The following is a 25,858-nucleotide window of genomic DNA, read 5'->3' as shown; positions in this document are numbered from 1 at the left end:
AGGCAGTTTGCAGAGAGCAAACCATACTCCACCTCCACACACACTCTTACTTTTGAATACAGTGAGTGTAAAGGTTGATTTTAGTCTGACATGGCTGCTGGCTGGGGAAGCCAGAGGAAGTTTTTTTACAGGCAAGGACTATTGTTCCAGTTGTTTGAGATGTGCCTGTGTTGACCAGCTCTTTCCTTTCCAAACTAGGTAGGGAGGAATATGGCCATGATTTCCAAATAAGACACAAGCCAGGTATGCCTAAAAGATGGAAATAGTGTGGCCTGGATCCCTTCTCATCCCAGACTGCCTTCTCCAACAGCAGGAACTCAGGAACAGTGATTTCCCTGGGGACAGCCCTCATTGTCTTTGTGCCAACACAAGCCTTTTCTCTGCAGCCTCCAGACAGAATGTACCTTGTGTGGCCTGAATGCCAATGTTGCAAAAGCTCCTTTAAACGCAGCATGTGCCAGGTATTGTCTCAGGTGCTGGCTCAGTGTTCGGTCAGCAGTTGCTGCAGTGAGTCACCCCGAGAGCTGTTTGAATGTGGCCAACTCAAATGACAGGGGAAGGTGTGCCCCCGCTCCCAGGATGTGCTGCTCCCCTAACTGTGTAGCACCTCAGTGATTCTTGACTCTTCTACGTGTTTAAGTAAACCCCAACAAACCACCAGCCACAGTAAAAACTTCCCAGCTCTTCCCATAATTAATTGAAATAGCATGGGGTTTTCATTCCAAAAAAATTAAGCCTAATTGGAAGTGCTTAACACTTGTTTGTTATCCTAATGTTGCTTTTAATGAAGGTGATAATTAGTGGTGAAACAATAAATTAAGTTTGACATTGCTGTTTTAGATAGTGATCCAGTGGGAGGGGGAAGGTGAAACATAAAGCACTTTCAGGTGTTGGGATTGTGTGTGGATAGTTCCCAGGCAGGTGTAGGTCCTCGATATGTAGGGCAGAAAAGGAAAAAAATTACTTGAGTGCCTCAGTACAGTTTGAAGGCTAATGAGCTGTAATACAGGATGGGGGCGGGCTGATGTGTTAATTAACTTGCTAAAAGTGTTTGCATGCAGTAGTAGGGCTGACTTATCAAGATATACTGGCAGTGTTTGGGTCCTGCAGGTATATTGCCTTGGGATGTTCCTCATGCTGAGCCTTCATTTGGGTGTGTGTCACAGGAGGAAGCACAAAGAAAATGAGTCCTAATTAATTTACCCTGTAAAAATGTGTGCTGCTGCATAGTCAGGGAGGCCCTGGTGATGCTCTGTGCCTTGAGATGCTAATTTAGAGCTTTATTTTCAGCATAGGATTTAGGTTTTGTTTTTTTTTTTTTTCTTTTAACCTGAGGCTTAGCATAAACATTGACAGTCTCAACAGCACCTTCATTCTTGTAGAGCAGCAGGGATTACTTACTTGTCTTTCTCCTCCAGTACATGCTCTACTAATAAATCCAAAAAAGGGATTTTTCCCTTGGGGTCATATAATCTTTCTGAAGGTGCCTGATTATGTAAGGCTGCATTTCTGGGAGCAGGATGAGAATTTTGACTGGTCTTCCTTGCATCAAGGACTGGTTTGTAGTAGGGAAAGGAGATGGTACCCTTGCCTGGCATGATTTTCAGTCCAGGTGACTTTGAAGCAGTGCAAAAATCCCTCACAAATGGTTGTCTGCACCCAAATACATGGGCTCTTAGCTCCACGTTTGTGCTGGGGGATCAGGCCACTCTTGTTATCACCCCTTTGATGTTCAGCACCCAGTCATAAATAACAGGTTTTCCCATTTGCAGCACCTTGGCTGCTCCCTTCTTGACCTAGCTTCGTGTTGCACCCAGCCTTGCAGTCAGAGGGATGGGCTGCAACATTTGTCAGTTTTTGCCGGCTGATTAGCTTTTTACCAAGAATGATGTAATTGAGATTTCAGCTGCAGGCAAAGGGGAAGAGGTGTGGCTGCATTTGTTCCCTTCTTGTAGGGAAGCTTGTAGAAGAGGTGCGATTTCCGTTGTGATGAAAGCAACCTGTGAGATGCTAAAAAGCAGTTTAGGTTCTTCTCTTTTGGTCTAGATTGTGCATTTTTTGTGCTGTAAGATGAGACAGGAGACGTGGTTTTGAGCCTATGTTGTTATTAAGATGTTGTTGCTGTGGAGGTAATACTCAAAATAATTTAAACATGAGGAGAAAAGCACCTGAAAGTAACAAGCCTGATTGTAGCATCTTAGCAGGGGCTTAAAATAGATGCAGAGGGAAGAGCCGTTGTGGATATGAAGTCAAGTGGGGTAAAATGAAACATGGTTTTACTGCCAGAAATGTCAGGATTCCTGTCTCTGGTGCAGCAGTGGGGTTGGGTTGTTGAGTTGTGCCCAGCTGGGTTGAGGGAAAGCATTTGATAGCACCTTGCAAGAAACTTTTCCACAGGCTTGGAAAATTTGGCTAATGAGGTTTTTTTAGCTAGAAAGCAGGCTGTGTTGAAGGGTTACCATGGATGGAGGGAGCTGGTTGTGGTTTGTGGTGTCTGCTTTTGGCCTCAGTCTGGGATTTCATACTGTCCTTGAGTTTGTCTTCCTTGAAGGTAAAAATACCGAGCTGTTTCTGGCTGATTAAGCTGGGTGGGGTGTTATTCATGAGATCAGGTCACGCAGGAGTGAGACATGGCCTTCACCCACAAGTGAAAAGATCAGTTTGGCATAAGGAGCTGCCTCCTGCCAGGTGGGAGCAGTAGACAAAGCCAGAAAGAGGTGGAAAAGTCGGTGTCATCTTTACTTGGAGCTTGGCAATAAAGCAATTTTCCTCATTCCAATGCCCTTAGCTGTGGAGAACCCTGTGGACTGAAGCAATAAAAGTGGAATTAGGTTTGTTGATTGGAAGTCCAAAGGGCCTAGTGAAAAAAACTTTGTCCTGCAGGAGGGAGGGAACTGCCTGTAGTGGTTGATGCAAGGACGTGTGAATTCTGGAAAGGCTGTGGTGATGCAGAAATGAGGGGGGAGAATGCTTTAGGTATTTTCATTGTAGGTAGTGTCATCTGGGGCAAATACAGAGTAGAGAGGATTTACTTTACAAAGGCCTGGCTTGGGGGATTTGAAATATTTGGCTCTTTTTTATCCTAGAAGTAAGAAAAACTAGAGGGGGTGTTTTCTGTCTGATAAACATCAGGCTGAGGAAGTTGTTCAGGAACTTAAGGACAAGGCTGAACCAGGACCAAAGCCAGGAATGATCTACAGCTGCCTTGGCAGTACCCTTGATCTTGCCTGTTCTCTTGCAGCACATTGTTGGTGGGGATATTTTTCTCCTGTGGCTCTTGGCCAGCTGCAGGTTTCAAGTACATTATGGACTGTTAAACACAGCATATAATGCAGGAATGAAAAGCTGAAGTAAGGAGGAAAGTTTTCTGTGCTCATACATGATGAAGTGTAGGTGTCTGTGCCTTTTTCCACCCTCGTGGCCTTGTGTTGGGATTTTGTTTAGAAAAGCTGTCTGTTGTCTTTGATTAATTCCAGCTGTTTGGGGGGAAAATGATTCTAGGTACCAAAAAAGAAATCACTGCTGGCAGAGTTAGGAAGAAGCAGATTGGTGGAGAGGACTGAGTTTCTGGGGAATTCTGCCAATGTGATAGAAAAGAGGAAAAAATGGGCTTGGGTGACTGAGCAACCGGCTGCGGCTCCAAGTGATTTTTCCAAGGCTCTGCCTGAAAGTAAAGGTTTCTCCCAACCTTCCAAGACTTTTTTCTTTTACTTCATATATTAATCACAAATCAAACCCTTCAACGCTGTGGTTAAAATGTTGGGCTGCTTTAGATCTACAAATGTGATGCCAGTGTGTTTTCTTATGCTCATGTTTTTAAAGCACCTTCAGGAATTTTGTGGATTTCTTTTTCTTCTGCCACCATGAAGAGTCTAAAGTTATTCACAATGAAGATTTTTAGTGTTTGTTCTTAATCCTGGGACATCAGCAGCTGATATATCCAGTTTTCCTGGGTGTTCAAAAGGCTTTTGAAAGGAATAATGCAAAATTGTCCCGAGTTGTGTTGCTACATGTAACTTGTCCTGTGGCTAATCTCTCTGAGGATTGAGAGTCAGCGAGGGGCAGGGACAGTGAACATCTAATGCTGGCTGAATTTCATTTCCAGGTGATGGAATACGAGAACAGGATCAGAGCCTACTCCACACCAGACAAAATCTTCAGATACTTTGCCACGCTGAAGGTCATCAACGAGCACGGCGAGTCCGAGGTGTTCATGACCCCGCAGGATTTCGTCAGATCCATCACCCCCAACGAGAAGCAGCCAGAGAGTGAGTGGTGTGTGGGTGCTGATCAGGAGAGCTGATACTCCCCAGGCTCTGCTCACCTGGTCTGTAAACTTACCAGCTCTGATTGCCAGAGCTAGGAAGCATCTCCTGAAGGTCCTCTGCTCCAAGCCAAAATTAGCCTGAGTCCTTTCATGTTTCCCAAAATGCTGTTGCAGTGTACTAGAGCTGGCCGGTGTGAGACCCTGAAGAGCAGATGGGATGCCTTTCTCCTGTATTTAATAGGGAAATATTACCTTTAACTGAAACACTTCCTAAACCTACAAAAAGAGATTGCTTTGGCAAGGAAAGCACCAGCAATAAAGGTTGGAGTCAATGATCTTAGGGATCTTTTCCAGCCCAAGTGGTTCCAAAGGAGTTGAGGCAGCCCTATGTGATGCTGCTGGTCAGGGTAGGGCTCATCTCTGCCATCTTCAAATTCCCTGTGGGTTGCAAACAAACACATCACTTGTGCTACTTGGAGGGGGAGGTGTTTGGCAATGAAAAAGGGGGAGAGAGACACCTTCTCTTGTCTGGAAAGCTGTGTCCTGAATATTTGGTGTTGGTGGGGTAGCAGGAGGCTTTTATTTGCATTTTAGAGATTTTGTCTCCATTTCATGTTTGGGGTTTCCATTTAGAGATTCGTTTTGTCTTCCTTTTAGAGATTAATATTTGGGATGAGATGTGGGAGATCATGTTTCTTGGTCTCCCACATTGTATCTCAAAGAATGAAACAGGCTTTTGTCAAATTAAAACTTCCCTTGTCTCTGCAGACATTAAAGAAGAACTTCAGCCCCCAAATGTTAAATATTTGAGTGTGGGGTTTGTGTCCAAATTGTCAAACTGTTTTGATCTCTTACATGACAGCTGCTAAATAAATACTGTGTACTCTTGTGCTTAGAAAATAACAATATGAAGTGTGTGCAGGAGGGAAGAAAAAATAATCCTGGCATTAGTGTTTAAAGCATGTAGATGAATTGATATTTAAATTTCCATCCTAAATTTCCATTTTCCTTGGAAATGGCTGTAGATTACCATCCTGTCTGTCTCAAACTCCTTGAATTGGTACTTGGAAAAGAAGTAGCACCTGTCTGGAAGTTTAAAAACTGAAAACATCCTGTGTTTCATTTCAACACATCTGATTATTTTATTTCTTCCGCATGCTTGGTGCATTTTAGGGTGTGTACAGCAAATAGCTGGAAGAATGCTGAGCAAACACCTTACTCAGAGACAAGCAGAGGTGACTAATGGGAAATAATAATTCATCAGCCTTGGCCACTCACTTCCCATATTATTTCCATTGTTATCCTGGCTGTTGAAATGGCCTCATGAAGCCATGGTGCCTGCAAATACTGCCAGTCAGTGACACACAGCAGCTTGTAAGGGAACAAAGTGGTCTTGGGTGCTTTTAGCAAGTGGAATGGGATGGAAGCTGAGCTTGGGCTGCACATCAGCAGGCAGAGCAGGAAGCTAGGCATCTTGGATTTTGCCGAGTTGAAAAATCTGTCTTCAGAACGCTTAGGGAAATTTTGTGGATTTGCTTCTAGATGGAACTGCTCTAGGGTGGTTGTTCCTTACCAGCTCTGCACATCATCACAATCACAGTAAATGGGTTTTTTTAACAAATAATGAACAGTAGAAGAGTAAAACACTTATTGCTGCAATAAAGTCAAACCAGCCATAACCTTGTTCTGAAATGTTTTTAAAGCTAGTAGTAAAAAATAAAAGGAAGATAAGTCTGGTTTTCACACCAGAAACTGAAAACAAAGAGTGCTACCTGCTGGCCAGATGAGTTCTGTACTTCACTCCCTGCTGGTGCTTTTGACTCATAGGATAATTTAGGTTACAGGTTAGTTGGGAAATGCTGGGGCTGCTTTCATACTGAGTGACAACTTGGGTGTGCCCTCCACTGGGGCTAGAGCATCCTGCCTTAGCCCAAGTTCCTCTTCGGGGTTCCAGTGTAGCCTGGTGTGTTCCTGGGAGACCTCTTCGAGGTAATCCTTCAGTGTGCTCAAGCTGCAGGTCATAATTTCAGGGAGTAACTTCTTGTAAATGCCTCTGCTGTTTTATTAAGAGAAAACACTGAGGAATAGAAGTGATCTGGAGTAACGAGGTAGCTGAGTCCCTGTTGTATTTATTTTTAAACTGCTCATCTACTGTGAAGGTGTTGTGTGCCTGATTCATTTTTATGGATTATGTAGGGAAAGTTTGATTTATTGTCAATAAAGTGTCAGCTTAATTCTGGCCTGTGTTTTGCTAGCGTGGGGAAAATGAATGCCAATTCCTCAGCTCCTGTAGATTGCTTTCTCTGGTTCAGTCAAACTTCCTGCCACAGCATTCCCAAGTAGGCAAGCTGTGCTTAAGTAATGACATGAGCTTGCTGTGCTTGGAATGGTTTGTCAGAAGCAGCCAAGGAATGGCATTAAATTTGAAAGCTTGCTTTAAAAAAAAAAAATTCTTTCTGTGCTATCTGGAAAGTTCAAGTGCCAGGAGAAGCGTGGGTGGTGATCTCTACTCCCTGCAGTCCTGTATTATTTTTTTTTCTCTTATGTCCTCTCATACCTGAGAGGTAAGTTTGCTCCAGGAGTGGATGGGGAGGGATGGCTGTTTCCTGCCTGGTGCTTCCTTGGAACCTCAGTCCCAAACCAGCTGAAAATACTCTGGTGGGAAGTGCAGAGATTCCCTCTATTTCCCCAGGTCTATCTGGGTCCGTTCTGCACTGATTGTTTTCCTGAGGAAAATGAGTATTTTGGAGCATCCTGGACTAAGAAGGAGCTGTGTCATGCTCAGCTTTCCTATGGCCTTTGAAATAAGGACTGAAAGAAGTAAAAAATACTTCTATCTCATCCCAGCATGGTGTAATGAAGGCAGGTTCTTCACAGACCAATCCTACTCTTCCTTTCCTGTATTAACCTCACTGGTTATCCCAGACTCCTACCACAGGAAAGATTAATTTCAAGTTTCACCACATAATGAGCACCAACTCAAATATCTGAACTCTTGGAAGGTTTTTTGGTTGGGTTGTTTTTTTTGTTTGTGTGCAAGAGACCCCAACCACGCTGCTGAAGGCCAGGCAGGAGCAGCAGCTGTGGCCCTGCTGGCTCTGTGCATGGGATGGTGACAGAGGAGAGCAGTCGTGAAGGATGGAGCTGATTTCTGGAGTCTACATCAGAGTGTGCAGCTTGCTTCTCCTGGTAGGAATGGTTTGTTTTCCATGTCTCAACTGCATGAGGAGCTGACCACAAGCTGGCCTCTGGGGTGGTTATGAGTGATTATTTGTAATTTTGATTAAAGTTTATGAAATAAACCTGTACAACCATCAGCCAGGAGCTGAGACAAGCACTCAAGAAGGAGGGGAGAGCTCCCTGGGCTGGTACAGATCCCTAAAGTTACACAAAGAGGTCAGCTGGGATATATAAGACCTAGAAGGAAGCTAGAAACTCTGGGATTCCAGTCCTTCTGGGAATTCACTCTCTGTTCTTCCCCAGTACATCTGCTGAAGAGCTCTTCAGAGCAAGGATGCAAGCGAGAGGTAACTCCATTTGTCTCCTGAACAAGGTGCAGCTCTTTTTCTGTGGGAATACACAATGCCTGGGCAAGAATCATCTTTGAGCCTGTCATGCCTGATATGAGACTCCAGGAAAAGAGGCAGGGAAGAGCAGGAGATGCATTTACATGTATGCTTATGTGCTGAAAGTCACATAAATGAGGGCTTCCCATAGAGGTGCCAAGTTGGTGTGGCTGACCAGGTGTGTTAGGAATGCATGTCTTACAGGGAGACTTGTTGGAACAGGAGGAGATAGATGAGAATCTTGATCCTTCCTGAAACAAAACAGTCCTGGACTTGAACCTAAACGAGGCTATTGTCCCCTGAGAAGTCTCAGGCAGCTTTTTGTTTGCTTGCAGATTACATTTTAGATTCAGAAGGGAAATACTCTGAATACAACAATCAGAAGCTGGATTACAGCTCTGGAGGGGAAAGCTTGCTCCAGCATTTTCTACTGCCATAATGTAGCCATATCACAAGCACAGTTAGCAGGCTTTTCAGTCTTTATAATTAGCCCTTTTATTCATCTGCTGGCAATAAAGGAGTCCATGTTATATATTAAGCAGTGGGGAAAAAAAAGCAGATCATGAATGAATGTTACCCAAATAATGTGAAAAATCTGACAAGGATATCAAGACTGGAAGGAATTGAAAAGGTTTTTCCATCAGTGAGAAGTTGCTGGTGTCCCAGAGGAAACCATGATGGTTTCTAATTGATCTCAACTGTGTTCTTGGCAGAATATAATTGTCCTTCTCCTGGAAGCTCATTTTTAAAATGTTTTTTAGAGCTGCAGTCTATAACCTACTGCCTATGGATTTATTTTTACAAGATAACATGAAGAGCTTAGTAATTGACTGCATATTTATCAAGTGTGGTTATTAGTTGGCTTTGAGAAAATCCATGGAAAGTATATTTTTTTTTAATCAATAGGAATATAATAAGCATTTGATTTTAGATTTGGCTGTTGCTGAACAAGAGCAAGAGCAAGTTATTCTGTATTTTTCCCTTCACATAATTCATTCCTTCTCCATGAAAATGTCCTCCCTAGCTTAAAATGAGAGAAGTAAATGCAGGGAGTATGGTTCTGCTGTTGAACACCCTATTTTCCCTATTGTGGCAGGCAGTGAGTGTTAAGTAATTTTTGCTTTATATTGAATCATTTTTATTTTTAGAGTGCTGTGAAAGTACCATCACATGAATAAAAGTGGCAGCCTGTATCCCTGGTATTGGTGAGTAAATGGTGCCTGTCTACTCTGAAATAACATTTCTAGTGGTGCTACGTGCTTGGATGCTTCATGGCAGTGCTGCTGTTTATTTGGGGCTCCTGATAGGTGACATCAGAATTTGTAGGAGTAATAAACAGGGGTTGCTAAACATTCCAGGGAAGCTGCCTGGGAAATCATTGCAGGTCACTGAAATGCTGCTGGCAGTGCATGGCTGGTGCAGAGCCCTTGGCTGCAGGAGCAAAAGGGATGTATAGGGAAAGGTGAGGTGTTGTGCAGGGTCTCAGATTGTGGCAGAAACTCTGAGTTTGTTAAATAGAAACAATGAGTGAAGCTCTGGGTGATCACTGCAAGCCACACTAGCCATGGGGTGTGTCCCAGGAAAGCTTGAAGCAGACAGGTATCTTCCTGAAATGACTCCTGGATTTCATTGCTGCTTCTCTTGAGGAAGTCCTTTCAACCACTTCTGGGAGAATGCTTTTTCAGCCCCAGCTCCTCAGTGAAAGGTAGAAAAGTTCTTTTTCTCCTGATTGAACATGCCTATTAGCCTGTGTTCCTGCAGCCTGTCAGCAATAGCCCAGCAAGGGGCTGTTTGTCTTGGGAGTGTGGCACTTAGAAACAATCCTGTGGTGGCTTTAACATAACACTCTGCTTTTTGAGAAGCAGAGGTGCACTAACTGCCATTCTTCCCTTCCTTGTTCAGCTGGGATTGTCTTCATCCATCCATTGGCTCGCCAGCCCATGCAAATGCTGAATTCCTATTGCAGCATCTTGGGGGGAAAGCTTCTTGGGGCTTTTTATCTAATTTAAAGAAAGACCCCAGGCAACAGACCCCCTTTGTTGGTTTCCTTTTGTCAAGTTTAAAGGCTTGTGGAAAAGCAGGCAGCTAAGTCCTTAAAAAAGAAAATAAAACTATACTGGGAAAAGAAAAATATATAGAATAAAAGTGTATGCATTGAACATAAATGCCTCTTTTCAGCTTTTGAATTTACTTCTTCTCTCAGGACCAATGTAAGGGGAATTTCACAGAGGAATTTAAGTGTGCAGCTTAATTAATGCAACAGAGGAGAGGGGACATGGTTGTGCAGGGCTGGGAGGGTGACCATATAAAACGCTGGTGGAAACCAATGTGCTTGTGTGTGCAGTACAATTCTGGAATCATCTGGGTTGAAAAAGATGTTCAGAGATCAAAGATGTTCAAGAGTTCAGATATTTGAATTGCTGCTCATTATGTGGTGAAACTCAAAATGCATCTTTCCTGTGGCAGCAGTCTGGAATAACCAGCGAGGTTAATACAGGAATGGAACAGCAGGATTGGTTTGGGAAGAACCTGCCTTCATTACAGCAATGCCACAGCCACCACTAAACTATGTCCCCAAGAGCCACATCTATATGGCTTTTAAATCCCTCCAAAGATGGTGACATCACCACTGCCCTGGGCAGCCTGTGCCAGTGCTTGACCTCCCTTTGGTGAAAGAATTTTCCCTAATATCCAGTCTAAACTGCCCCTGGCATAGCTTGAGGCCATTTCCCCTTGTCCTGTCCCTGTTCCCTGGATGCAGAGCCCGACCCCCCTGGCTGTCCCCTCCTGTCAGAAGCTGTGCAGATCCAGAATGTCCCACCTGAGCCTCCTTTTCTCCAGGCTGAGCCCCTTCCCAGCTCCCTCAGCTGCTCCTGGGGCTCCAGCCCCTTCCCCAGCTCCCTTCCCTTCCCTGGATATACTCCAGGGCTCTCTGGCTGGGAGGGTCAGAACTGGACACAGCCCTGGGGGCCAGCCCAGGGGATGGCCCTACCCTGGGCCTGTGCCCACACCACTGTTGGCACAGCCCAGGAGCCATTATTTCCATATTTATGTATTACATAAATATTTATTATAATTATTTAGAAACATATGGTATTTATAGATATAAATTGACAGTTATCAGCTCATCTTTTCTTGCAGTTCTCTACACAATCATCTATTCATTTTGGCTCTCTGTTGAACCTCTGTGCTTTCCCTGTGTCCAGTTGCAGGAGGTGCCATTAAGACATACTTTCACTTGCTATTTTTAACCCATGTCCTTTTTTTGGCTTTCCATGAGTACATGTATAATGTCAGGCTGTCAGGGATCTGTCTTTCAGCAGCATTTCCTGGCATGGGAAAAGGAGGTGTTCCTGAGAAGTGACTTTATTATGACACATAGACATAAGCTCAGCTTAAGTCACCATCCAAGTGGATGGTCGGGGTGAGCTCTGACCACATAAAGTGTCTGTAATAAAATAATCACATTCATCAGATAAATCCTGCCTCTAAATGCACTATTAATTACCTCATTTATACCTGCAGCTTGGAGAAGGACAAAATTCAGAAGATTAAAGTCTGGAAATGTGTATGAATATGCAATTTGCATTGTTATCAGGCCCATGAAATATTGAGAAGGTGCTTTCTGGCTAGAATTTTCGCAAGTGCAGAAAGCCCTGTGACAATTGCCTTGACCTTTGAAATTGGTGGCAGAGGAGTTGTAGCTGCTTTGGGTCACAAAGGGCAAGAGGGGGTCAACCTGGAGCAATGAATAATTCCATTTTCTGCACAATACCATGAAACTTTCCAGCAGACAGGAAGGGTTTTGTTATCCTCTTTCAAAAGCAGGTGACGCAGCAGGCATGGGGAAGGCTTTATTTTGGTTTTTCCATCTTATTTTCTAATTTAAATTGAAATGAGAATGTGCTAATTACCATAAACAGTGGCAGAAAATACACGGGATGTCTCCAGAAGGTTTTATTTCTCAGAGCACCAAAAATCAGCCTCTACTCTCATGAGTTTTACTGGAAATGCTTGACTTGAGTTCTGCTTAATCTCTTCTCAGGATGCGTCTTCCTGATTTTGGATTGCAAAGCTCAGATAATTAATCTTACTGAACTTTTTTTTTTGTCATCTTGCTTATACGTACAGTCACTGGTGTTAGATGCAGCCTGCTGGGCATTGTGGGTGAGATGAGAGCTTTGTGCCTTAACTCACCTCAGGCTGGCATATTCTTTTCCCCTCTTCAACATAAATAAACATTTCAGGAAGGTATCAGAGACTTTATTGATATAAACAATCCCTCTGCCTGCTTTTCTCCAATTCAGCTAAAGTACTCCACTTCTTACAAATGCATCTACAGCTTATCTCCTTTAAAATCTATTTATTTTATACTCAGATATGAACAAGCTCTGGGTTTGTTTGGGGATATCCCAATTAACTATAAGAACAAGTCCATTTTTTCCCATTTTGAGCCATTCCAAAGGTGTTATTAAAAGCACCAAGAGTCACAGGTGAAATGTTTACCTGGTAATAGTGCAGGGATCTACTTTGAGAAGGGTATTCCAGGCTCTTGAGAGGTGCTGATTGCTGAGCTCTTGCTGGCCCTGCTATAGAAGGAGGTTTTCTTCTCCGATTCCATGAGTTTGTTGACTTCTTGGGTTCAAAATACAAAGTACAAAATATACAAAACCAAATATAATTTTCCTCTTATCCTTATGCTTTCTACACATGTTACTTGGACTGTGCATTTTATTTTCCAGTTCTCTCAAGCAGAAAACACAAGAAATATTTAATTCTATGCTATAAAAGCTTTCTTTTCTGTAAGTTTTTTTTTTCTCTTGCAGACCTGGGCCTGGACCAATTCATAGTGAAACGCTATGATGGGAAGGTGAGCACATTGTATTATTAAATGTACTTTATTTAATGGCTTTTTTGACCTAGAATCCTTCAGTTATTACCTGTGTGAGGGTGTAAGTTAAATGAAGTGTGCCAAGTGTTCTCTTCTGAACATTTTCATTTTCAGTAGCATTGCAGTACTTTTTCTGTAGTGACAGAAAGATTGTTTCCATAAAGGGACCTTATTTTAATGTTTACAGACAAAATATTACCACTTCCTATATGCTGGTGGGCTGGGAAATCATGGGTTGTAATCACATTTCTTTGCTGCTTCTTTCTGACTGTGTGAGAGCCCCACAAGTTAAATCATTTCAGAGGAAACTCACTGGACCTTTCCCTTCCAGTCTCATCACCAGATTCCTAAAGGAAGGAGATGCTCTTGTGGTTTTTTTTCTGTGTCCCACCCATGTATTTCCCCCCATTGAACAGCCTTTCTCTGTTCCCCTTTTGAGGCCAGGTTCTTCCTGCAGCACTGCACAACTATTCTGGGTGATTGTGCTGTCATCACAGGTGTTGGTAAAATCTTAGTTCTGATCTAACTTTGTCTCCCTGTGAAAGGGAGCCACCTAGCATCCCACCTGTTGTTTTGGACAGCACAGACCTAATTATCCACACTGTAAATCCCACTGGGGTGGTAAAGGTAGCTCTGCCTCAGGACTGGCAGCTCAGATTGACTCCTTGATACAGATAATTGCAGGTTAGTTAATTTTCCATCATATCATACAATGATGTAGCAGCATTTTAGCTGCTTTTAGCAGCATTTTCATCTGCACCATCTGAAAATAAAGCTTTCAAAGGGACATCAGCATCTCACCCCCTATTGCTGCTGGGTGCACCTGGCATAGTGTAAGGCATTTCCAGAAAACTTTGACACTGGGGAGAAAAAAGAATTGAAAGCTTTATATAAACACAATGTGGGCTGAACTTGTGCAGTCCCCTGGTTTGTGTTTAGCAGGGACGGGTGACAACAGGATGATCAAATACCTGGGGTCCCTGTCATGAGCTCTGGACGAATGTGCTGGTTACCCAGACAGCAGAGCAGGGCTTTGCTGGAAAACAGACAACAGGGAGGTGGATTTTGGCAGTTAGTTTTGATACATAAAGCTCCAAAACATGTCATGAACACCTGTTTTCTTTTCCCCCCTGCCACAAATGTGATGTCTGTTTTTTGTGATTTAAAAAAACAGCCCAACCAAAGGAAGGATGTATATTCTTTGCAAAATATCCAGTGTTTCTCCCTCTGGATTCATGACAGTCTGTTTTGTATTCAATCACTTTCATCATTTTATCTTGTCAAGATATCACCCTCATTCCTTAGGCTTTAGATAAACAGGATTTGTTTGTAGGGAAGAAGTGCTGAATCCCACACTATTTTTGCTAATCGCTCTTCTGTTCCTGAGCGCTCTGCAGGCGATTCCCAGCACACTAGGTAAAAAATCCAAAGGCAAATCTTTTGAACTCAGCTTTCTGTTCCTTTGCCCCTCAACACCAAGGGCTCTGACCTGTAGTAGACTGAAATAGCTTTTTATATAACTTACAGATGTTGCTGCTGCATTTGAATGTCTCCGTGCTGTGGTTTGATTGCCTGAAAGTGAGGCAGCAGATTTAGGGGACTGCAATGGACTTTGCTTTATTATTATCTTCTCCTGGGGCCTGATTTTTCCACAGCCTAATAACACCCTGGAAGCAGTGTACTCTGAAAATGAAGAAATAGAGGGTCTTGTTTGCTTGGCTGTCTGCTTAAAGACACCTTGGGACTGGCTACATCTGCTGTGGCTATTAGGGCAGTGGTAATGTCCAGATGAGAGGATAATTTAAGGAGAGGATAAAATGAGCTGGCCTTGGCTCTCCCTTGGTAATGAAGGAAGGTGACAGCAGTTTATTCTGACAGCAGCTTGTTCTCATTTTGTTGCTTGCTTTGGGTTCCAGTTTAAAAAAATAACACTGCTGTTACTCAGCCAAGTACAACTGAGCTGCTGCAGAGCTGGCCTTGCACATTCTGAGTTTCACTTGCATAGTGATAAAACCCTTTTGCATCTTTTCCTCCATGCCTGGTTCCAGCCACACGTTCCTCTTGGATTATCAAAGCAGCCTCTGCTTGGAGGAGATTTGCCTTTGTGTGCTGAAGGAGCTGCTGAGCTCAGGCAGAAGGGTGAAAGGGTTATCACTGTTCCCCTAAGCATCCTTAAGGATGTTACACAGAGGCAATGGGAACTGTGGTTCTCAAAAATAGGCCTGGTCACTGGAAAGTAGTTCTCCTTTTTTAAGGAAAATGGAGTTTGTGAACTGTCAGACATAAGCAAGCTGTGCTGCTGAAAAGCACTGACAATCCAGAGGCCAGATCCTGGCTGAAGAGTGGGAAAGATGATTGATTTTAGTTCCAAGCAAAGTTCCAAACATGATGTCTGCATGCAAGGAGTAGTTTAGAAGGAGATTCAGTTAAAAGGTCTGTGCAGTTAGTTGCATTTTAATGACATATTCCAGGACAGTGTTTGTAGCATCCGTGTGAATTTGAAGTATGTGTCTTTGAGATCTAGATGCTGCAGCATTAGTGGGATGAAGTATGAGCTGCTCCTTTCACAGAACCCATTTTATTTAGGCAAAGCTGCCGTCAAAACCAACTAATTGGCTGTTGTGGAGTGATCAGGACTGATCTTGCCAAAGGATTTTGGGGAGTGATGTGCCTCTGTATTGTGCTTTTGTTGGGTTTCCAAGCCAGCTTGCTGTGCATGTGACTGAATGCCATGGTGAGAAGATAAAATCCACCTTTTTCCCCCTCTTCCTGCCCCTCCTTCTTCCTGCTGATAATTTATAGAGTTACTGGAGAGGGAGGTAGATATTACTGCCTTATTAATGGCAACAATGCTCCTGTAATATGAGCCTAAATGCTTTTTCTTCACTCATGCAAGACCAAAAGCCCTGGAGACACTCAGCCAGCACAAACCTTTGGTCAGATGTGTGTGCCAGCACAGGCTCATGCTTTTGGGCTAAGCGTGTACAGGGAGGCAACCTGTGGCTCCATTTTTGTCTAAGAGTGGTGGTTTCTTCCCTTGGGAAGCAAGCTCAGCAAAATAGGGGGAAAGAGGCATTGATTACTATTCATGCAGAGTAGAAAAAAGGTATTAATCAGCTTGCAGACATTTCATATGGACCCTGAGCAAAAGGCTGATGTGAGAACAGACACACTCTCAGGGTGTGGAGGTGCCCAGACCATGACTGTCTGCTCTGTTTCCACTGTCTCTTCCCTCTTGCATTTGGCTGTGGGAAGGCAAATGCATTTTTAACCCATCTGTAGGAGAAGTAACTCATGTTTTAGTGATGAATATGCTCTCACTAAGTAGTAGGGATTTCTTAGCACATATAACCTGGTATAAGCTTCATTAACGTTATGTAAGTTGTCATGCAGTTTGTTTAAAATTTTCTTTTTTTGTGCTCTCTCTATTTTTTCTGGTTTATGCATTAATGATTGACATGCTTCATCTCTCAAAAAAAACAAAGAAACAATGCAGTTCATGTTATTGGTCTGAATTGTGAGCTGCATATCCACCCTGGTGAGCCAGCATGGGAGCTCCCAGGTGTCCCCCAGCTGAGCTTCCAGCAGTGCAGCCTGGTGGAAAGGTGAAGGTGAGCTGGATTCCTTTTAAGAGACCTCTGGCCTATTTAGGATATAAAAGCCTCACTCTAGATGGCTTATTAGTTTAATTAGGATACACTTGACTTGCTCTTTTTTCTCCTGTGGGGAGAATTCCTTACTGCTGCTCAATAAGAGCAAGAGCCTTTGAGCTACCAGCAACAGCTTCCCCTCCTGCAGTAAGTAATTAGAGAGGCTTTCAGTGCCCTCTAATTAAATTTATGACTTAAGTATTTCCTGCCAGCATTTATGTTTACTTCTCTAGATGTTTGGGCGTGCCATAAAGTAATGCCAAGCAAGGTGAAGGACAAGGAAAATACTTCAAATGGTGCCTCTAAGTGCCAGTAAAACATCTCTAGAATAGAATTCACTTCCACTGGATAATGCAGGGTCATATCATGGACCAGTGCAATGAGTATCTTCAGCTGCCCTGACCTGAAGGTGTGTGTCCATTAAAGAACACTTGCTGGGAGTCAGCTCAGGAGGCAGATTTCTTTCCAGATGATTTAAAGAGCATCTCAGGAGTAGAAGAGTTGAAAAAAGTACTTGGGGAGGATCCCCAAGGCAAAGACTGGAGGTAGATGCACCATCCTTTCCTGGTGGATTGAAGGATCTTGCACACAGGTTTCACAAAGTGGGAAGGAAAGGAGCCTTGATTTATTAGCTGGAATTTCTGGGATCCTTTGCTCTGTGGATGGGCTTTGCCTGGAGCTCTCAGCAGAGTTTGATAAGCTGCCATAGACCCAAACTTGCGGCAAGCGAGACAAGCCTAAAATCCTGCTGTCATTCAGGAGCCAAACACAGGGTCAGAGCTCTGAGCTCCCTGGAGGTTTAAGTGCCTCTGAAATCTTAATTCCAAAGGATGCAACTATAAATGCTGCCTTACCAAAAGCCAGTATCACGATTCAGTAAAGAGCAGCATAAAGGGCAGGTGCACTGGAAGACACTTGGTATGTTCTCCAGGTTAAATGCAATGAAAATAGGTGAGGAGTCCTCTAAATCCAACTGTGTGAGGTCTTGCCAGCATCTGTTGTGACAGAGTTTGAAATGAATGTGTCCCCAGCTGGAGCTGGTGAGGCTGAGTTATGGCTTGCTTAGAGACACCTTTCAAGTGTTTAGCTATTCTAGTGCATAATCCATAGGAAATGTCACTATCCAAATTCAGATTCCCTGCTTTTAAATTCCTTCATCCTCTGATCTCAGCACAGGTAGTATTTGCATAATAACCAGGAGGCACCTTCTTACATGGATAATAACCTTACACTGATCTGCAGGAACATTCCTCTGCTATCCCTAAAAGTATTGTAAGGAAGTGGTGAGACAAAATCCTTGCCTGTGGCTTTGTGGAAGCAAGCAGAGATGCAGTTTATTGCAAATAACCAGCAAAGCTGAGCTGAGAAGGTTTTTATCTTCTTTGCTTCCTTTGCTAACACCCTGTCCATGTTGGTTGGTTTCTTTGCTTGTTGGTTTTTCCCTCCCAGCCAAACTTGACCCTCCTGTCTGCTTCAGTTAGTTCTGATGTTTCTCTCCTGTGTGGACACTGAAATGTGCAAATTCTTTTCTTGGTTTGTTTTTAATAAAACTGTATTTCATCAAAGAAAAATCCTTAATTGCTTCTAACACAAACATCCCTGTGAGCACCTGGGCTGCTTTAGGTACAGAACAAGTAGATAATCCTATCTTCTCTACCAAACATTTGTGTATTTTGGCTTTGACAAAGCTCTATTTGCTGTTATCTTTGTGTATCCCTAATTCTGCTGCTCATTTCCATAGGGCTCCGACTAAAATCCTCTGTTTGTTCTTTGTCCTCTTTTGTTCTGGTTTCCAGGTACCCGGCGGGTGTTTCCTCCAGCTGCTAATATCTCTGATACTTGTCTTTATTCTAATTCTGGTTTGTGGTTTTTTTTGGTGTAACCAAGCATTCCCTCATTTTCTTCCCTTTTCTAACCCTCTCCCCTCCCACCAGGATTTCTGGCAGGTACAAAGCAGACAGCAGCATGTGCTTTGATTAGTTTGTGCTTCAGACCTCATAATATGCACTTTTCACGTGAAAGGGACAGTGTACGCTCACCTCTTCCCCTGCTCCTCTCGTAAATACTCCTGAGTGCTCTCCTTGATCCTCAGCCTGCAGGGTTTATTTCAGAGCACCTGAGTGTGGCTTGTGGAGAGAACAGTCCTCAGGGTAACCATTAATACCTGGCTCTATTAACAGGAACTGCTTTGAGCAAAGCTCAGATGTGTGTCTGCCTGCCCTCCTGGTTTCACAGTGTCCTCTGAGGCTTCTGTCTTATTCTGCAGCTTGATGAGATTGTGATAGAGCTGGCTCTGCTGGAAAATAGCGCTTTCCCCTTGAGGCCATAAAGTTAGTTTGATTCCCTGGCCAAATGCTTTGGGGAAATGTCATCTATCTGAAGGTGTGCAGGTGTGGGAAAGGCTGCATTTGCAAACTTGAGTTTTTCAAGTTAATTATGTAGACTGAACTGTATTAAAGACTATGTTAGATGGTAGATATTTAGTTGTTGTAGTTCTTAAAATGTTTTTTTTAGGAAAAAGAACTAGAAACCAAAGGGGAGTTCATTCAATATTAGTAAGTAAAGAGGAAAATATCTGGAAGCACTTTGAGTTTGCCCTGTAGCTTTGTGGCATTAATGAAATCCATAGGGAAAGTTAGGGGAAAATAAACAACTTAGTAATAAGCCCTCAGTGGGTGTATGCAGTCTTTTAATCAAAAATAGATTCTGGAGTATTTGTGGCTTTAATTTCTTTGGTAGTTTTGCTTTTGTTAGCTTAACGCTTAATACTTGAGGGACAAAAACAAAGCTCTGAGAACTCTGTCCTTGGGTGACATGGTGTTAGGAGGGAGAGGGTGGCAAGGAATGCTTCAGGAGGTGCTTGAACTCACTTGGCTCCACAAGGAGGTCAACTCTGGATGGCAGAAGCAGGTGAAGAAAAAAAAAGACAGAGAGGGAAAGAGAATTGATAAGATTTTGGTGGTGAGTACCAAGTGTACAACCCTAACCTCATCAACTGAGCCAATGTTTAATAATTGCTTTTTATAGAGAACTATTATTTTCCTCCTTGTGTCCTTTCACACTGGGAATTTCTGCCTGAGAGAAGGAGCAACACAATGAGTTCATCTTGGTCATGCAGGCTGACATGAGGGAGAGCAGCATCCCAATTTCCATCCAAGACATAAACAGCTGTTTAAATTCAAAGGTGGCAAAACTGAGCTCATTTTAGAAGCTTGATGTGGGCCATCAAGGACCCTAATTTCAATCATCTCCATTAAATTTCCATGCAAAATGCCCCAGAGGTCCTGCAGATTGTGATTTCATTACCCTGCAGAGGGCTGAGGGGAGCACAAGTGTAGACTGTCCCTTTTCAAGGCCTTTCCTATTTGCTTTTCCTGCAGGGGTTTCTCCCTTGCATGAGTGGCTTTGCTGCCTGCCACGCGTTGGGAGAGTCTGTGTCGTTGATTTTCTGGGTTGTGCAGAATGCTGGCCTTGCATTTCAGGTGCCCTTTGTTTGAAAGGTGGTTTGAATATTTACAGCCTTGCTGGAAGGGAGGGAATGCAAATTTCTCTTTCCAGTCACAGGAGTCCACCTGCAGTAAGAATTGCTGCCCAGGTTTTCATTCTCTGCATGTGCTCAAATTGAGAGTGAGAGAATGTGCAGGACAACCTCACCCATGTTCAACTCTGTATTTTTGTGCCCCTCTGTAGACACAGATAAAATAACCCCTGAAAATCAAAAGTTTTTAAAACCTCTTGATTAAAATATACTCTTGAAAGGTATTATCTGCCAATTATGCAGTATTATCTGCTAACAGTAAATTTTAAGCATTTTTTTAGGTCAGCACTCAGCCACAACAATTTGCTATGGAGAATCCGTTTGTGTTTGCCGGTATTGGTGTGCAGACTTCATAGTAAATTATCATTCCTAGTGGCTCCAGATAATGTGAGCTTTCCCAGGTTCTAAAAGAGGTTTATGAGTTTCAAAAGGTCCTTGTGCTGTTTTCATCACAGCCTCCAACACTTTTTTCTTATTTAATGATGTAGAAAAAGTGATATAAAAAAGCAAGGCAGTGCATTTCAAATTACTTATTTTGCATCTATATTATGGAACTGACTTTAAAAAGTGTTGAATTCTTTAATTTTCCCTTAAGTCCCATTTTTGTCCATTTCATAGTGCAGAGGGACCTCTCCCATTTCTTTTTCCCTAAAGGACTTTTGAATATTTGGGCTGAAATGCTCAATTTTAAAATCTGATCCTGAAAACCTTTTTATTTCTTTATTAGTTTTTCTCAAAGTGAGGTGCCTGGTATCTCTAGATACATGGTTTTGACTCTTTAAAGCTTAAATCTTTAAAAAAAATGAGCAAAGTTTAAAATCCTCCCTTTTTTGGTTCAGTGTTTTGATGCAGACAGAGTTAAAAGCACATATTTTTAATTGCCACAGCAAGCTGGTTTGCACTGGAATTAATTAAGGGCTTTCCCTTGTCTGTTACCAAGTCTCTTAATATATATTTCCCTGGATTTTCAACAGCCCTGCTTGGGAAAAGCTGCAATAATCCACACCTGTCCTGCTAGCAAAAGGGACTTTCTTTCCTACATGCTTACAGTTAACCATGAAAGAAACACATTAATAGATGTTCTTATTTTAATATTTTGCATAACTGAAGGTGGTCAGTTGGGACTGAAAGAGAATTGCTTTGCATCCAGGGGACTTCACTCTACACTCATGGGTTTGTATTTGCTCAGTACAATATTGGTCACCTGAAAATGTTTCTGTTCAAAAGGAACAAACCAAGTACAGTGATGTTTGTAAATAAAAGGTGGTTTATTCTTCATCTAAAATCCCTTGCTAATTAACAGAATTGCTTCCTGGTTCTGGAGAAATACCCATTATCTCTCATGGATGTTTATTTTATTGTTGTTTTGGAAGGCAGAAGTGGTCACATTGGGCTGATAAATTCCTGAAGCTTTGGTTCATGGAGGTGCAAATGTGGTGCTGAAACATAAGTTACAGGAAGAAACATGCCCAAAATGTCCTTTCCTTCTCCAGATGGAAACACAGACTGACAGCTCTGAGGGATTTCCCAAGAATGTGTTCTTCCCAAATTAAATGCTGTAGTTTCTGGAATGCCAGATGAAGTGGAGCTGCCAGGATTTAGGTGGTCAGGCTTTTCTAGACTTGCATTAGGAGTGGGAGCAGCAGCACCGTGTGCCCATCTCTGCCTCTGCAGAGAAGGCATCCTTCCATGTGCAAAAATACGCCTTTATTTTTCAGATTTGCATAATTCAGTATTACCACGTTTCACTCCTCAGCCCTGAGAAAACAATTTTAAAATCCAAAATAAAGGTAATATTTGACAAGGAACATAAGGATTCCGTGGGGTTTTTCCACCAATCCTTGTTGATGGAAGCTGTACCGTGTCCTTAACTTAAGGGAGGCTCCAGCACATCAGTTTTGGGGTGGAGTATGTGAAATTTGTGATGTATATTTGGGTGCTTTGCAGCCAGCCTGTACATAAAGAACTCTGGGGAATTGCCTGCATGCAGCACAAGACTTTTTCCTCTAGCACGTGGGTTTGGGGAAGCTTGGTCACTGCATTGATCTGTTCAGCCACATCTTGGTGCTGATTGAGCTTGAAGCCTGAGTTGGGAAGGGCAAAGCAAGCTCTGTATCTTGAATTTGAGTCAGTTTTTTGACCTGTCATCGGTGTCTGGAACTGTAAGAGAATCTGCCTGTACACCTGTCACAAGTTTTGTTCCACTGAGACTGGACTGGTAGCTTCTCACTGAACTTACACAGCCATGCTTGTGCCAAAAGCAGCGAGATATTTGGATTTCTTTTTCTTTTTACATGTTAATTTGGATGTCTGCTTGTCTGTGTGCTTGTTAAATATGAATCTACTGCTTGATCAAAAAATACATCGTAATTGTAAAGTGTTCCCCATGGCTTGCTCACTTGTGAATGCTCGGGTTTAAATGGGTTTTTTTGGGGTGTACTGAATGATCTTAACCAATTACTCTGGTTTTGGGAGTGGATTTTAAATGGAAAAAAATGCTGAGTGGAAGACATTTGGCTGTTTTAACTGAACAATTTGAGAATTACCTTGAGCTCAGATACAGAAGGGTGTTGATAATTACTTGTGGAGATGACTTGTCTCTAAAAGAAGGTGGAGGTTTGGAAAGAGATTTTTTGCCTGGGTGTTTGATACCATGCATCACCTTTCTGGCTGAATGGGAGTGTGCTGGAAGGAAGGTGGGCTGTGGAAAAGGGTGGTTTGAGATGTTAGTGAGGACTGACTTGAGGGGTGACAACAGCTCACATTGTGCTTTGTGAAATAGGTAGCTAGATTTATTTTACAATATTTTTTCCTGGAAGTTAGATATAATTCCTTGCAGTACGTTTCATGGTGGGGAGCAGCTCCTGGGAGATGGATGCTTTGAGCCTTCCCATTGTGGGGTGAGCTTCCCACTAAGTTCATGGAAAGCAATCAAACACACAGCTTCTCACTGAGACAGGAAAATGAATGGGAGAGTTGGGAAATTTTTAAAGCTTCTGTTCTACTGCTGGGAACCTGAAAATCTGATTGATCAGGGCAGTTGTTATTTTCCCTTAAAATCAGCGGGAGAAATTCCCTTTTCCACGAGCTACAGGCAGCTGAGCAATGTAGTTACAGCTTGTGTTCCCTGGGTTGGTGACAAGTAGATGCTGGTTTTAAGATAAATAAATAACCTTTTTTTACTATGTTTGCTCAAAGGAAGGTGCAAATGGGTAAATGCTTCTCCCTCCCACCTGTCTTTATATTTCAGAGACTAACTAACTTAATATCCTTTTTTATTGCTAATCTATGAATGTTCTTTCCTCTTATGAGGAATATTTTGAGCTGTTTGATGCTGACCATGAATTTTAAGTGCAGCAAAAAGCCCATAAAAATTAATAAACCACCTTCTGGAACTTTTTCATGGGATTCTTCAAGCAAGTTGCCAATAGCTAGATTATGATCAATGCTGCCCAAGAGAGGCAATCAGAGGGAGAGGCAATAAATCACAGGAGCAGGTGAGATGCTGCTGGCAACACCTCCAGCAGCAGTCACAGGGAGCTGCTTTCTCCCCACATCCTGCCTGTGGTTCAAAGGAAAACCAGATGTTTGTTCTTCACATCAGCATCAATGTTATTTTTGCTTTGGATTCATCTTGATGGAAATGGAAGCAAAACCAGTTTTTGAGGAAATGATATTTCAACCTGGTACCCCATAAGCATAAATGGCTGTTATCTTGCATCAAATGAAGGCCATTAGCATGTTGTCTGCTGGTAGTGACTCACCTCTTATTAAATTCCTGGTGCTCTCCAGGTGGTAAAGGCAGAGTTACTGGGAATAATTTTATGTGATCAATAGGACCAAAGTATTTTTCCCTGGAAACTGTGGGGTTTTGTAATCTATATGATTATTTTTGTCTCTTTTCTTGTGGTTTTCAAGCCAGATACAGGTTAAATTTTCATCTAAATTATTAGCTGAGCTCATCCCCACTCTGCAATCACATACAACGGTGAGTTCACTCTCAAAAAATAAAAGAAAGCCAAAAAACTTGAGGTGGATGAGAGACATCAGCTGCAGGCAGTGGAGAAGCTATGAGCTAACACTTGCTGGGATATCTCCATAGGGTTCCAGTCACAGCAACCACCTGGTTGCTCCAGACTTTCCTTGCTCTTGGCAAGCCTAACCATTCAACTTGATGTGACGTTTTGCCTGCTTGTTTTATTGTTGGTTAATCTGTTTTCTTTTCTTTATCTTGTATATGATGGGATCTCCGCTAGACAGAGGTAACGGTGGGGGGCAGTTGTGTAGCTGGACCCTTGTGTGGTGCTGTTTGTTGGTGGTTTTTCCTAAAACCAGTCCTAAATTCAGCCTTCTTTTCACCGTGCCTGCGTGTGCTTGCATGGCCTGGTTTCCATGGAATAACCTCATCCACCCCTACTCTCCTCTGTATTAATTTAATTCTCCTCTCTGTGTGTGTGTGTTTCCTCCTACTGTGTCCTTAAAGTGGGTCACCAGTGTGTATTCCCTAACAGTTTTATGGATACTTTTCAGCCTTTGGGGGTTCTGCGGATCAAAGGGACTGGAATTTTTAGCTTAGTAAGATATTGTGAGCTGATAAGTGGAAAAGAACTGGAGCAAGAGGGGGGATTGAGTTGGTTTCAGGCCCAGTCCTCCCTGTGAGTTCACACACACACACGGTTTGAATAACTTTGATCAGATTTTATATTCATGTCAAATAGTCCTTTCTTGGCTCTTATCTACAGCAGAGTCTAACTAAAAAGCTGTCAGTGAAATACAATTTCCTCTTTGAATCCTGTATTAAAGTTTGAGTTTTTTTATCACTAATCTCAAAGATTTTAAGCAAAGTGACCGTAGTTTTATTTATGTTTATTTCAGCTGAGCTGAACTAACAAAGGTTGGTTGCAATTCCTTATCCTCATTTGAGATGGGCAAGCACCGATCTTTGCAGAACTTTTGTGATCAGATCCAAAGGCTGGAAAAGGTCCTCTGGATATGGATGGAGATGGTAGGGGTGTGTGTGTCTATGGAATGGCTTGTTGGTGCTAAGGATACAAATCAAGCCTTCCATTTCTGTGTTTAACCTGATGCTGTCTTTGATCTCTTTGGGGTGTGGCTCGGGTGGATGACCAGAAGTTATCTCAGGAGAGGGAGAAGTTTGCTGACGAGGACAGCATTTTCTACGCGCTTGGAGAATGTGGACTCATTTCTTTTTCCGACTACATCTTCCTCACCACAGTCCTTTCCAGTAAGTACAGCAGGGATTTGCCCTGCAATTCCTGTTTTGTTTTTTTTTAATTTTTGGGGTTCACAAGCTTGTTGACATGAATTTCCCTAAAAGGCCTTTTGATTGCCTGCAACTCGAGCTGAGCAATTGCTGTTGCTTGATCTGGTCTAGCCTGAGTGCTTCGGGAAGACAAGCAGATTGATGACTTCTGAAGATTTATTTCTCATTTTGAAATGTGACAGATTTTTTTTTAATGAGTCACTTGACCTGCTGTTCAGATCTGTAAATGGAGATGTGTTCTTGAGCTGTGTTCATGTGATATTCTCTTGGATTTGGAAACCAGCTTTTCACTGGTTTCACGCCTTTCCAAATTCACTTTTCCAGCTGTATTTTCACTTGGGTGAGCTCAGGTTTGTGAGTGATACAATCCAATGAGGAGGGAAGTTAAGCTGTTTATATTTCAACCAGTATCATTAGATACCTTCTGTCTTTTTACCCTGCTGCCCTTGACTTGCATTTGTGGTATTTCCATGATCTGCTATCTGTTCCAGCAAAGTCGTCTGCACTCTGAGTGCCAGCACTGAAAAGTTTGCTTTGCTGGCAAGAACCAGTAAAACTGAAGCCTTTGATAATGTCAAATGGCATTTCTAGACTTTCTTCACGTGGAAGTCAAGCTCAGAACCTCATTTGCAGAGCTTCTCTGACTGCTTGGAAGGTGCCGT

General features: G+C 42.7%; 1 protein-coding gene across 13 annotated transcripts in view; it reads left to right on the top strand.

The window, feature by feature from the left end:
• Window positions 1–25,858, top strand: part of MICU1 (mitochondrial calcium uptake 1) — an 88,621-nt gene that overhangs the window by 20,971 nt on the left and 41,792 nt on the right. For 8 of the 13 annotated variants that reach the window (XM_085583883.1, XM_085583882.1, XM_085583886.1 and 5 more), the window contains 4 exons: window positions 4,106–4,268; window positions 12,660–12,703; window positions 23,835–23,900; window positions 25,043–25,157. In XM_085583883.1, coding sequence (XP_085440009.1) covers window positions 4,106–4,268; window positions 12,660–12,703; window positions 23,835–23,900; window positions 25,043–25,157 — 388 coding nt within the window. The remainder of the gene's footprint in view (window positions 1–4,105; window positions 4,269–12,659; window positions 12,704–23,834; window positions 23,901–25,042; window positions 25,158–25,858) is intronic. The other 5 variants (XM_077784795.2, XM_077784797.2, XM_021543867.3 and 2 more) reach the window with 1 other exon arrangement.

This window comes from Lonchura striata, chromosome 6 (assembly GCF_050655825.1).
Source record: "Lonchura striata isolate lonStrDom1 chromosome 6, ASM5065582v1, whole genome shotgun sequence".
NCBI classification, from domain to species: domain Eukaryota; kingdom Metazoa; phylum Chordata; class Aves; order Passeriformes; family Estrildidae; genus Lonchura; species Lonchura striata.
This window is presented reverse-complemented; position numbering and strand designations above follow the sequence as displayed.